The sequence below is a fragment of the Dermochelys coriacea genome, chromosome 1, assembly GCF_009764565.3.
Source record: "Dermochelys coriacea isolate rDerCor1 chromosome 1, rDerCor1.pri.v4, whole genome shotgun sequence".
Lineage (NCBI taxonomy): Eukaryota > Metazoa > Chordata > Testudines > Dermochelyidae > Dermochelys > Dermochelys coriacea.
The window spans coordinates 344,558,687-344,573,686 of record NC_050068.2 but is presented as its reverse complement, the minus strand read 5'-3'; the positions used below and the strand labels follow the sequence as shown (position 1 = coordinate 344,573,686).

General features: G+C 41.9%; 1 protein-coding gene across 3 annotated transcripts in view; it reads right to left on the bottom strand.

Moving 5' to 3' along the window:
• MKLN1 (muskelin 1) overlaps positions 1-15,000 on the bottom strand; it is a 187,118-nt gene that overhangs the window by 51,038 nt on the left and 121,080 nt on the right. For all 3 annotated transcript variants that reach the window (XM_038377144.2, XM_038377231.2, XM_038377585.2), the window contains 2 exons: positions 5,488-5,700; positions 3,665-3,886 (listed from right to left, as the gene is read on the bottom strand). In XM_038377144.2, coding sequence (XP_038233072.1) covers positions 3,665-3,886; positions 5,488-5,700 — 435 coding nt within the window. The remainder of the gene's footprint in view (positions 1-3,664; positions 3,887-5,487; positions 5,701-15,000) is intronic.

Below are 15,000 nucleotides of genomic sequence, written 5' to 3'. Positions count from 1 at the left end.
AGGGGTCGCAGGAGGCGCTCCCCAGTACAAGTACTGCTAGGGGAAAAACTTCTGGCACGGGTGCACGTGGCGAGCACACACACACACACACACCCCTATTGTGGAACACACATGAGCAATCACTCGAAGAACAAACATTTTTGCTGTTAACAAGCAGGTTATCTCTGGAGATACAAATCCACAGTTTGAGAACTAAGCATCTGTGATGGTATCTTCTAGACTGAGCACTGAGTCCCATTGGGTAGATAGAAAGATTAACCTAAATAATCTATACAGAAGCCACCAGAACTCCATAAAATTGGATCCCTAATCCATGAACTACTAGAACTCATTTACAAAACTTCTCAAACATTACATGAATATATTGTCTCATACTATAGAATTAGTATTTATAATCCCTATTCCTCACCCATAACTATTTCACAATTGGGGACAATGTATACCTTCAAATCAGCGGCACTGCGATGGGTACCCGCATGGCCCCACAGTATGTCAACATTTTTATGGCTGACTTAGAACAACGCTTCCTCATCTCTCGTCTCCTAATGCCCCTTACTTACACTACATTGATGACATCATCATCTGGATCCATGGGAAAGAAGCCCTTGAGGAATTCCACCATGATTTCAACAATTTCCATCACACCATCAACCTCAGCCTGGACCAGTCCACACAAGAGATCCACTTCCTGGACACTACGGTGCTAATAAACTATGGTCACATAAACACCACCCTATATCGGAAACCTACTGACCGCTATTCCTACTTACACGCCTCTAGCTTTCATCCAAATCATACCACACGATCCATTGTCTACAGCCAAGCTCTACGATATAACCGCATTTGCTCCAACCCCTCAGACAGAGAAAAACACCTACAAGATCTCGATCAAGCGTTCTTACAACTACAATACCCACCTACTGAAGTGAAGCAACAGATTGACAGAGCCAGAAGAGTACCCAGAAGTCACCTACTACAGGACAGGCCCAACAAAGAAAATAACAGAACGCCACTAGCCATCTCCTTCAGCTCCAACTAAAACCTCTCCAACGCATCATCAAGAATCTAACACCTATCCTGAAGGACGACCCATCACTCTCACAGATCTTGGGAGAAAGGCCAGTCCTTGCTTACAGACAGCCCCCCAACCTGAAGCAAATACTCACCAGCAATCACACACCACACAACAGAACCACTAACCCAGGAACCTATCCTTGCAACAAAGCCCGTTGCCAACTCTGTCCACATATCTATTCAGGCAACACCATCATAGGGCCTAATCACATCAGCCACACTATCAGAGGCTCGTTCACCTGCGCATCTACCAATGTGATATATGCCATCATGTGCCAGCAATGCTCCTCTGCCATGTACATTCGTCAAACTGGACAGTCTCTACGTAAAAGAATAAACGGACACAAATCAGACATCAAGAACTGTAACATTCAAAAACCAGTTGGAGAATACTTCAATCTCTCCGGTCACTCAATTACAGACCTGAGGGTGGCTATCCTTCAACAAAAAAGCTTCAAAACCAGACTCCAACGAGAGACTGCTGAATTGGAATTAATTTGCAAACTGGATACAATTAACTTAGGCTTGAATAGAGACTGGGAATGGATGAGTCATTACACAAAGTAAAACCATTTCCCCATGTTATTTCTCCCCCCCCACCCCACCCCCCACTGTTCCTTAGATGTTCTTCTTAACTGCTGGAAATAGCCTACCTTGCTTGTCACCATGAAAGCTTTTCCTCCCCCCCCGCTGCTGGTGATGGCTCATCTTAAGTGACCACTCTCCTTACAGTGTGTATGGTAAAACCTATTGTTTCATGCTCTCTGTGTGTGTATATAAATCTCCCCACTGTATTTTCCACCAAATGCATCCGATGAAGTGAGCTGTAGCTTACGAAAGCTTATGCTCAAATACATTTGTTAGTCTCTAAGGTGCCACAAGTACTCCTTTTCTTTTTGCGAATACAGACTAACACGGCTGCTACTCTGAAAACTATTCTATGATGAGATCTTTGATCTATAATGTATCTTTAGATAGGTTTTTTCCTCAAAAACCATTTTATCAAAAAAAAATCAGAATTAAAAAAATCGCTTTTTTTTTTTTAATCATTGATTTTTATCCAACCTGGTTTGTGCAAACATGTATGTGAGCACAAAACACACAAGTTCACAGCGTTACCTGAAAGAGTATTTTGTGGGAATAAGTTAATAGTTCTAAATCTTTAGACGGCAATTTGAAACAAAGTGGAACTTTGAAAAAAGTATCTTCTACTAGTTGAACAGAGATAGGAATTTCTAAGGGACCAAAATACGAACACAATAAATGACTGCAATTTAAATTTTATATTTTCAGTTGGCTGTATTAAGACAGTGAGAAATATACTACTAAACTATACATACTGTGAAACTCTAATCTCAGAGGCCTGGTAATATGTAAAAACCACACTTTACTTCAATCAAAGTTCATATTGTCACCAAAATTCTTAGATAAACCTATAGCTGTTCGGCATTTAAGGACACATTTTTGAAAATCCTCAGTACCCACAATGGAGGGCAGATTTTCAAAAAGCTCTGATCACATTTAAGCCCCTAAATAAGTACTGTAACCAGTTCTGGTACCCATAATCCAAGAAAGATGTTGATAAAGATGTAGGGGTTCAGAGAAGAGCCATGAGAATGATTAAAGAACATGCCTTATAGTTATAAGCTAAAGAGACTGAGCTGCTTGAATTTAACAAAGAGAAGGTTAAGAGCGGACTTTATAAGTACCTACATGAGGAACAAAAATTTTATAATGGACTTTTCAACCCAGCAGACAAATGTATAAAACAAGATCCAATGGCTGGAAGTCAATGCTAGACAAATTCAGCCTGGAAATAATGCACACACTTTTAATAGTGAAGGTAATTAGCCATTGGAACAAAGATTGCGGCAGACTCTCCACCTCTGGCAATTTTTCCAATCATAACTGGAATGTTTTTCTTAAAGATAGCTTTAATTCAAACAGGAATTAACTCATGGACATTCTATGGCCTATGTTACACAGGAGATCAGACTAGATGATCACAGTGGACCCTTCTGGTCTTGGAATTTAGGAAGTAACCCAATTTACAAGCGTATTAGGCACCCGGTAGCACCTTTCAAGAACAGAAGCTGCTGGGTACTGAACACTTTTGACAATCAGGGCCTTACTTTCTCAATACACTCCAACACATGGCTATAGCTGCAAGTCACCACCTGCTTCCATTAATAATATGCATCATCTATCAGGCCAAAGGATCCCAAAATGCTTTACCAACTTTTAGCAAAGATCACTTGAGACTCCACGGAAATGCACCATCCCTGAAGGGGGAGGGAGAGGAGGGAATGCAACAGTTGTTTAATGGCAGTGCACGACTACAGACAGTTCAGATGATGACAACCATTTCAAACTAAATCACAAGGTGAATTTTAAAGTATACAAAAACACACATTACTACCACTGTCTCCTACAAACAGTGCCAGTGTTATTAATTATAAGTGGCTAATATCTGTTTTACTTCTCACCCAAAAGACTAATCTGAAGGAAGATTCATGTGTTCGATGAAGTTAAACAGGTATCACCCCCTAAAATCAGGCATTATGACTTAAAATCCAAAGTGAACTCTTACCGAATGGAACAACATGCAGTGTCCTATCCTGGATTGGATGTCCTCAGGTCCAGCATTGCACGAATCTTCTCTCAACAGTTTCCATGTCTGACATTGACAGTCAAAAGCAAACAATCCACTAAATTGAGGTTCACTGGCTCTGCTGTCGTCTACACTGCCATTACATGTCAAAATCCTACCTCCAAACGTATAGATCATGTGTTTTTCTGAATCCATACACATCTGTAAGAAGCAAGAGATATACAAACTACATTTGTTTAATCAGCAATACATTAATATTTCATATCAGCCAATAAAAACCCTTAGCTTATTGAGGTAACCAGCAGAACAGCAGTATTCAGCATGAGTTAATATCAGCACATCCTCCTTTCTTAATCTGTAGTAAATGAAGCAGTTTATAGCTAACTCCATGTGTAATACAGATGCAGTGCACAGAGATTACTGGCCCCCAGTTTACAATGTGGCTTGGCTGCCCACATGAAGCAATATTGCACGCCAGGGTCTAGTGTCTCCATTCTCCCCATCTGCATAAGACAAGGGCAACCACAGGATGTACTTTGGTCACCTCTGAGTATTCAATAGTGTATTCAAAATTTTATGTAGAAGAGTAAAAATGAAGTCAATGGTTTGCTTTTTTACTCTACTATTTGCAATAACCTGTCATAACATATACTAAAAGCTACCGTCTGATAACGGCGCGTCAGGGGGAATCAAGATTACTGATGACTGGCCAAGGACTGTACACACAGCTAGGATTAAAATGGTCTATGATTTTTGTTATCCCATGCTCAGCTCTATCCCTCTTCCTCCAACAGCCTACCTGTTTGTCTCATCTACCTGCTATTTCTAAAACAACAGGGCCCTGACCTTGTAAGGTCTCTAGGTTTTATGGCAAGATAGACATTAAGGGAAATATACTGTTATTAAACAATCTCTAAAGCTTGATACATAACTGTATTCTACAGCACCCAAAAAGTGCCTCTCAGTACAAAGATGACAATGTGGTCCCTGTCTCCAAAAAAAACAAAACAAAAACAAAAAAAACCACAACACCCACTTATTTCAGATATGAAACAAACGGAGTTACAAAAAAGTAGGGAAAAGCAAGAGACGCAAGGAAGGAGGAGGACAGATGGAATTACAAAAACATTCCATGGCTCCTCAGCAAAGGTTGGCACAATAGGCAGCAAAAAAGAATAAATTCAATTATAAATTTGAATTCTGCAAGGTACAATATTCCAAAGAAAAACTGGCAGCCAATTCCATAATGAGTTCCTATGCCTATGAAGTGCATATATGTGTATACGCAGGCGTGCGCACACGCGCACACATACACACACCACAAGTCTTTTTAAATGAAAGGTAGGCCAAATTTTGATCAAAACCCAAGCCCTTTTTCCAGTATCTGCATAGTCTCTTGTATTGTTGTCCACAGTAACACCCAACACTAGCTACAATATGTTTGTGGTTCCACAATTCTAGTGATGAGCACCTCTTACTCACTGACAAGGCATCACTGTGCAAGACGAGTTTTCCCAGACATAGCTGCATTGTTTCTTAATCTTTATAGGAGATTTCAAGATACTAACAAATAACTTCATGTTCTTGAAAAAAAAGTAGTTTTTTATATTTTAACATTAACATCGTTAATTAGGAACATGCGTTTTTTTTAAAAATACATCCTATCCATTTCTTCCAATATGTTTTTTAGTTGCGTTACTTGGTGAAACACTTCTCATTTCTAGTAATGAGCTATGGTAAGAAATGTTTTAAGCAAAGCCCAGGAAATAAAAGTGCACTCAATGTTTATCTCTACACCTGACCTGATGATCAAACACCAGCTTGGGACCTCCATCTGCTGCAGTGTCTTCACTTAGCAACATCCATGTGTTCGTGTCAATGTCATAGCGGTAAAAATCACTTTTCAGAGATTTACTGTTCCTCACAGAGGAATCGAGATAACGGCCCAGTGTGTAGATTTGCCTTCGCTGAATATCGATGCACATCTTGTGACAAGATCTGGCACTAGGACCACTCTATTAAAAAAGGAAGTTAGAAAACATTTTAATAGGCACAATACATTTATTAGGGCCCCAGATATTTCCTCAGTCAGGATAAATAAGTACTTAATTATATAGCCTTATAAAAGAATCTGCTTTAGAGAATACATACAATTCTTTATTTCCATCCCCAGAGATATTCCCTACAGCATGGTCACATGCTATTCATACACTGTAAAGGCCCAGTTTGCTTTAGAAAGGCAATGCCATGACCTAATATGTCTTTTCCAGCTAATTTATTACCTGCAATCTTTTCAGAACTTTCCTTAAAAGGGTGACAATTTCCAGGTGCATGTGAAATCTACTTAAAGCTATTAAAATGACGGTAGTTGATACACAGTGCACAAGTTAAAATATCATAGCCAAGAAATGCCTGCATGGGAGGATGATATAAACAGTGGGCTCTTTAATTAAGCAGGAAGGACATGACAGGAGCCAATGACTGGAAGTTGAAACTAGACAAACTGAAAATTAGGTGCAATTTTTAAGAGTAAGGGTACTTAACCAATGGAACAACCTACCAAGAGATGGTAGGTTCACCAAAACTAAGTCTTTAAAATCAAGAATGGAAGTCTTTCTAGAAAATATTCTCCAGTTTAGCCACAAGTTACAGGGCTCAATGAAGTAAAATCCCAAAGCCTGAGCTATTCAGGAGGTTAGAGAATTACAGTGGTCCCTTCCAACATTAAAAAGGAAGAAGTGACTAATATGGGCATCCTGCTAATCCATTGGCTCCAATACCCAAGGCTTCCCAGAGAAACCCAGAGAAATTTTTGATGGAAACTTCAACATTCATCCAGCAAAGTGTCTGACCTCATATCAGAACTCTCCACTTCTGTTTTCTGATCGATACTTTCCAGACATTCACAGAGTTAGCTACATCCTGGAATGGATCTGGACGCAAAAAATACAAGCACTGTCCTTCCTATGCAGGTAAAACTACTTGAAGGTATTCCCTACTGCAAGACAAAAAACTACTGGCCATGATCTCCTGCTAAAAAACCTTGGAATTAGCCAAGTTCCAAAATTTACAGAAAAATCTATCCAACCAAGAGGGCTGAACACAATCAATCAAACCTGCATATGCAAGACATAACAACCAACATTTCTATCCTCGGTTGAGAAAACAAGGAAGTTTAAAAATAGAGGAAGTATCCACTCTGTTTCCACAGAGCATAAGCCATAAAATGACTCCATACTCCAATGTAGGAGTACACATAAAAGTGATGTGTTTGTGTGTGTATATAGAAAAGGAGTACTTGTGACACCTTAGAGATTAACAAATTTATTAGAGCATAAGCTTTCGTGAGCTACAGCTCACTTCATCAAAGCTTATGCTCTAATAAATTTGTTAGTCTCTAAGGTGCCACAAGTACTGCTTTTCTTTTTGCGAATACAGACTAACACGGCTGCTACTCTGAAACCTGTGTGTAAATATACACACACAGAGTTGTCTGAGTCCCAAGATGTGCAAAGTCTTATTCAAAGTTTCATGTACTTTATTCACATCAGATTTTACAAGAAGAAAGGCATTTTTTGCCCTTCCAGGTTATAGACTAAACAGTTTATTTGATCTTAACCTTGGCTTGCTCTGAATCACTTGGAACAACATCTGGAAGTGATGTGAAAGCTTAAGACATTTTGCTTTTGTCAGCCATTTTAGGTGTTTGGTAGGGCATGTGAAAGAGTTCCTTGAGTAATTAGAACATTCTGACAAAAAACAAACACACTGAATAATATAGCTGTCCAACAAGCTCAGTATTAGAGCTGGAGAGTCTAAAAGCTAGGAGGTGAAAAGTACAAATGACTCAAAATGAAAGTGTGTGTCAGCAGCCAGCACTAACTAAGAAAGCTTAGCCCAGAAACCTTCATGAGCAGTGAAAAAAATCAAGCTCAAATAAAAAGTGAGATGTTTTAGTCTGTAGTAGTGTGACAGGATTAAAGTAAGCCAGTAACAAATCTACCTTTATTGAAATATACAAAAATCCTCTGCCCCGCATGAAGTGTGTGTTATGTAAGTTTTCCCTTATTAAAAGATCAGTTACAGAAGAAAAAACTAACTGCATCTTATGTACCTCAGCTTTAATAAAAGCCAATTAGGGAATCCCTCATTCAGAGGTGGAATTATGACACTTGACATTGCCAGCAGTGTAAATAAAATTAGTCCATTATATAAAATTTTATCTAAATTTTCATAAGACAAATCACAATTATACAATATCAGGACAAGAAATATTTCTAAAACTACTGCGAAGTCTTAGCGCACAGCATGAAACTGCCTCAGTATATTTGAGAGATTAATATTGATCACAAAACTTAAGTGTTGGCCTCAACCAAGAGACTTAATGTTAGAGTTTTCGAGGACAAGAATTCAAATCATGTTAAAAAAAGGAATAAGTGTACTACAAGCACCATTTCCTGCAACCCTAAATTGTTGAAATGTTATTAAAAAGCTACTGAATTTCTCTTGCATTTTATAAATACCATATGCTATCATATCACAGGCATGAACACAGCTTTCTGAAGATTACATAGCAGTTATGTTACCAATAGGCTACAAGATTCTTTTAAATAAAAGCAATATATAGCATATTGACAATTTGAGTAATCTATACAATTTATTAATTCTGTTTGAGACTGAGCTTTCTGCAGCCAAACTACAGTTTGAAATGTGGGGCTAGTCTTCTACTTTCAAATGACACTTGAAAAGCAACAGGCTGAGATAACTGACTCTTGAGATTTGAAAGCCATTTTAATACTTCTAGGGTAGCTAGGTGGATCCTCCTTCTGCCCCCACTGTAAGCTAAATGGGGCAGTTGCCATTATGTATCACACGGTTTGTACCACATCAGAGTCACAATTTGCTGATTTCTTATATTTTCATTTGTGGAGGAGGTATCCACACCTTCCGTGTGTTGTTCAAAATGCAGTTGAGTATAGTCCACCGCCTACGAGAAAGATAAAATCCCAGTACTACTTTTGTTGGATCTTCAATCAGGTCTTTGTTTGAGATGTTGTTATAAGAGGCCCACAATTCAAGCCAGAGTGCTGGCACATCCTTTCGTTTGGCATGTAGTGTTGACACATGGATCCAGAAAGACTTCCTGGATTTGAGTCAGGAGAATGGCAGTGAATTGAAGTCTGGAGCCATTAGGATCTTGTCGTACTTCCGGACCACAGCAACCTCTCACCTGATGTTGGCTGGCACAATGCCCGCCAAAACTGGGAGCCATAGTACTGGTGTTGATTTGAGAGAGCTAGTAACAATCCTGAGCATGGCAATGATTTCAATGTCAATGAGATTGGCATGGGAACTGCTTGCACCAAAATTGGTGCGTAATACTCCACATGGGCAAGACCAGGGCTTGTATTGATGTTTGAAGTGTGCATGTATCACAACCCCAGGAGGTGTCAGCGAGCTTCTGGATGATTTTAACCCTTGTCTATTTTTTTTCGTCTCGTCAAGGTGTTGGTGACAGCTTGGCATCCAAATCAAAGAACACCAAGATACCATGGATTGTGGTCAGGCAAAAGAAGCAGACCACAAAAGTCCACTTTCTGCAGCACTTTGGCCTCATGGTTATTTGAGTGGAAGCCAGAGATGTGCGTTTCTGAAGCACGCTATTTCAGTCGTCAAGCTCTGAAATACATTACAAATGTCTGGAGGTCATTGTTCGTGACTTTTGATGTGGCCTTTAGAGAGGACGTTTGCATTGTTGGTGCAATGTCATCTGCACAGATGAATTGACAGGATGATATGGCTGGAATGTTGCTGGTAGAGAGACTTAACAGTGAAGGTATTAAAACTTACCTCTGTGGGAGGCTGTTCAATTACTGTAATTTGTGGACAGATTTACCAAGGTGAATCTTCCGTTACTCTGCATCTTGGTGATGAGTCTGGTGATTGACTGTCATGGAAAAGCTAATAACTTCAGCAGGAGATCTTTGTGCCATACAGTATCATATGCAGAAGACAGATCAATGAATGCTGCCCATTTTAAAATTTCACTGGTAGCCAGATTCTATGTAGCTGATCACAGCGATTGTGACTGGTTCTAAATCCAGCCTGCTCTTTGGGGACCAGTTGCTCCAGTATTAGATGTAACCTTTGAAGCATGAGCCACTTCAACAGTTTATAGCAATGGCTAAAGAGGGTGTTAGGCTGGTAGCTTTTTGGATCAGTGGCCTCTTTTCCAGGCTTCAAAATGGCTATGAGCCTGGCTATCTTCCGCTCTTTTGGTATTACAGCAGAAGAGTGGATGTTGCTGAAAAAGTCTGCCAGCCACCTTCTTGCCTTTCGACCAAGGTTCTTCAGGAATTTTGGATATATTCCGTCCATTTCTGCCACTTTCTCGGACTTAGTGTTGGAAAGACCCATATCCACTTCATTTAGTGTTGAGGGTCAGAAAGGGGTGAAGACAACTGCTACTGATTTATTGCATGATAAAGTTCTTTGTGGACTTGCCACCAAATGTTTTTATCCATTGCCACACAGGAGTTGGCAATTAACTGTGAGGAGATGGCATCTTTACTACTTGTGGTGGTCTGAAAAGGAGGCATTTTCAGGTATTGTGGCTTGACCTTGTAAAGTCAAGCACCGTCACAGTTTCACACTACCTTTTTCTTGCTGAGTTCAAAGACTCAAGCAATGCTATTGCAGTTTCAGGGCTTTTGTCAGCTTGATACTGCCGGAAGAGTGCCTTGCTCTCTTCTGTCCAGCAAAGGAATGAATGCTTTTCTGAAGCCCCTTGCAATGTTCCATTTGACGCCGATATTAGTAGACCTACAAGCCGTTGGCAACAAGCCAGATATGGTGGGATTTGGTTTACCGAGCCCTCTACAATCGCCACATAACAGGACCAGTCAGCAGACTGTAGATTCCAGCATGGTTCCAGGACGGACCAAATAAGTAGAACTTGTAAGTCTATGTAAATCATTGCCAGGTGGTGTTGGCTGTTGGGAAAGTCACTGAGAACTGACCTTGTGGATGGTATTAGGTGGCTGCTGATGTCATGCAAAACAAAGGTCAGGAGTGTAGCACTTCCGCCATTGTGCCAACCTAAACATGCCAGTCATTGGCTTCATAGAGAAGGTGGTGGTCTTCAGTGAAAATGTGGAGCTAGTTATGTTCCATTGTTCTTTCAATGGCCTAACAATAGAGGGTCATTTAACTTAAATATTCAACCACTGATATTTAATGCTCTAGACAACAGACTGGCTCTCAACCAGGAAAACCTAGGTCACCTGGGCAATGAAGTCACCTTGTAAGGGGATCTCTGGTCATGTGTTGAGGCTAACGAGGGAGTCATCTGACAGATGAGACAAAGGTTCTAAAGAAAGGGAGGAACTGATCTATTCAGAGCTATTTTTCTCCAGCTCAACAGGGGGGAGAAGCAACCCAGGATGTGGGATATAGATGAGGCAGGGGACCGCAAGGACTCCCCAAGGAAAGGGTGAGCTAGTGAAAGGCATTATGTTGAGGATGTTCGCTGTTTTCTAAATTATCCGTATTCTAATTCCTGTGTATTAAAGAGAAAGCATGCCTTAGATTCTATGCAAAGTCTGTATGTTAAGCATTCAGACCTACTATGTGGACCCTTGAAGAGGGAAACCAGAAGAATCATACCTTTGAGTGGAGTTCTAAGCAAAGGCATGTATAAGCTATAGAAAAGACTGAAGTCTCAGCACTGAGACCAGGGTCTACGGGTAGCACCCACTCTCAAGAGCTGGAAGACAGAACATTTGTATGCGGAGAGCATGCCTAGGGACCCCAAGACTGGGGCAGTGACTGGGTTCAGTTCAGAATCCAGAGGCTTAAAGCACCCACTAACCCACCACTGGGTTCCTTGTAGCAGTCTAGCGAGTCGTGAGAGGGGCACTCAACTGGGATCTGTGACAAGCCTTAAAGAACATTTCAGCAGTACATCTATGACATGCAGCAAGGTTGACTACTTTCACGTCAAAGCTTAAATGCCCTTCTCACATCCCTTCTCTGTCCATATTTCTTAATCCTCTTTCCTCACTACACTCCTTCTGCCCTTCTCCCATTCTCATCTTGAGGAAGGACCAGTAAGAAAGGGGAGGGAGGGAAAGAAACACTACAGCCTGATTATCTAGGAGAAACATTGACAACCATAGCTTCCTGAATGACATTTATATCGAAAGGGCGGGTTTTCCAATTAAACAATACTGAGTTTTTATTAGGACTGTTGATTAATTGCAGATAACTCATGAGATTAACTCAAAAAAATTAATGATTAAAAAAATTAATCTCGATTAATCAGTTTTAATCACACTGTTAAACAATGGAATAGCAATTGAAATTTAAGTATTTTTGGATGTTTTTCTACATTTTCAAATATATTGATTTCAGAGACTACAAAGTGTACAGTGCTCACTTTATATTACTTTTGATTACAAATATTTGCACTGCAAAAATGACAAACAAATAGTATTTTTCAATTCACCACACACTAGTACTGTAGTGCAATCGATCATGAAAGTGCAATTTACAAATAGATTTGTTACATAACTGCACTCCATAACAAAACAATGTAAAACTTCAGAGCCTACAAGTCCATTCAGTCCTACTTCTTATTCAGCCAATAGCTAAAACAAACAAGTTTGTTTACATTTACGGGAGATAATGCTGCTCGCTTCTTATTTACAGTGCCACCTGAAAATGGGAACAGACATTTGCATGGCACTTTTGTAGCGGGAGTTGCAAGGTATTTACATGCCAGATATGCTAAACATTTGTATGCCTCTTCATGCTTCAACTACCATTCCAGAGGACATGCTTCCATGCTCACAATGCTTGTTAAAAAAACCAAAACGCTTTAATTAAATTTGAGACTGAACTCCTGCTCCATGGTTTTACCCGCATTCTGCCATATATTTTGTGTTCTAGTAGTCTCGGGTGACAACCCAGCACATATTGTTTGATTTAAGAACGCTTTCACTGCAGATCTAACAAAATACAAAGAAGATTCCAATATCAGATTTCTAAAGAAAACTACAGCACTCGACCCAAGGTTTAAGAATCTGAAGTGCCTTCCAAAATCTGAAAGGGATGAGGAGGAGTGGAGCATGCTTTTAGAAGTTTTAAAAGAGCAAGACTCTGATGCAGAAACTACAGAACCCGCACCACCAAAAAAGAAAATCAACCTTCTGTTGGTGGCATCTTATCAGATGATGAAAATGAACATGTGTCAGTCCACACTGCTTGGATAGTTATCAAGTAGAATCTGTCATCAGAATGGTGGTTGAAGCATGAAGGAACATGTGAATCTTTAGCACTTCTGGCACGTAAATATCTTGCAACGCTGGCTACAACAATGCCATGCAAATGCCTGTTCTCACTTTCAGGTGACATGTAAACAAGAAGATGGCAGCATCATCACCTGCAAATGTAAAAAAAACCCTGTTGCTTACCTTCTCGTAACTGTTGTTCTTCGAGATGTGTTGTTCACATCCATTCCACATTAGGTGTGCGCGCGCCGTGTACACGAGCATCAGAAACTTTTTCCCTTATTGACTCCCATCTGGCCGGCGTGGGGGCCCCTGAGTGGTGCCACTGCGCCGTTTATATATACCCCGACTCCTGACCCCCTCTAGTTCCTTCTCGCTGGCGACGCCGACAGAGGGGTAGGAGTGTGAGTGGTGGAATGGACATGAACATTACATCTTGAAGAACAGTTATCAGAAGGTAAGTAGCCATTTTTTCTTCAAGTGCTTGTTCACATCCATTCCACATTAGGTGAATCACAAGCTTACCTCTGGGATAAGGGTAGGAGTCACGGAACAACTGATTGGAGGACCACTCTGCCAACTGCCGCGTCCTCTCTGGCCTGCTGGATGACCACGTAGTGGGTCATAAAGGTGTGCACCAGGGGCCAGGTGGCTGCTCTGCAGATCTCCCGGATCGGGACCTGTGCCAGGAAAGCTGTGGAAGTCGCTTGTGTCCTGGTCAAGTAGGCCATGACCGCCAGGGCCAGAACACCTGCGAGCTCATAGCACGCCTGGATGCATCTTGTAATCCAAGACAAGATCTGCTGCACAACACCGGGAGGCCTTTCATCCTCTCTGCTACGGCCACAAACAGCTGCATGGATTTACGAAAGGGCTTGGTGCACTCCAAATAGAATGCCAGTGCTCGACGGACATCCAGGGTGTGTAGGCTGCGGTGACTCGGGTCCGTATGGGGTTTTCGAAAAAAAAAAAACACCAGCAGACAAATGTCCTGGCCCAAATGGAATTGCGAGACCACCTTAGGGAGGAACTTGGGGTGTGGTCAGAGCTGCACTGTATCCTTGTAAAACACTATATACGGTGGTTCAGAGGTGAGAGCCCTCAGCTCAGACACCCTTCTGGCTGAGGTAATGGCCACCAGAAATGCCACCTTTCAGGATAGGTGAAGGAGGGAGCAGGTAGCGAGGGGCTTGAAAGGGGGTCCCATGAGCTTAAAGAGGACCAAGTTAAAGTTCCAAGGAGGGACTGGGGGGGCACGAGTATGGAAACATCCTCTCCGATCCTTTAAGGAACCGTCCCATCACTGGGTGGGAAAATACCGAGCCCCCCGAAAACCCCAGATGGAAGGCAGAGATGGCCGCCAGGTGCACTCTGAGTGAGACAGGGCCAGCCCCTACTGCTTGAGGTGCAGGAGGTACTCTAGGATGGCTTACACCAGGGCCTGGCACGGCTGCATCTGTCAGGGCTCACACAAACACGAGAACCTTTTCTACTTGGCCATATAGGTAGCCCTGGTAGAAGGCTTCCTACTGCCAAGCAGAATCTGCTGCACAGGAAGGGAGCACTGGCTCTCCAAAGCGTTTGGCCAAAGAGCTTCCACGCCGTGAGGTGCGATTCCAAGTCTGGGTGTAGAAGCTGCCCGCCATCCTGCGTGATGAGGTGCCAGTGTAGGGGCAGGACTACCGGGGCATCCGCCGACAGCTATAGGAGCTTTGTGTACCAGTGCTGGTGGGGCCATGCAGGGGTGATAAGGACCACCATCGCCCTGTCCCTGCGTATCTTGAGCAGGACCTTGTGTACCAAGGGGAGCAGGGGAAAGGCATACATCAAGCCCCCTCCCCACAGGATCGCAAACGCATCTGCAACTGAGCCCGGGCTGTGACTCTGGAACGAGCATACTGGGTGTTGACCCTGGTGGCAAACAGGTCTACCCGGGGAAACTCCCACCTGCGGAAGAGCGAAAGCACGACGTCCACTCTGAGCATTCACTCATGCATGTGATACGACCTGCTGAGATAGTCCACC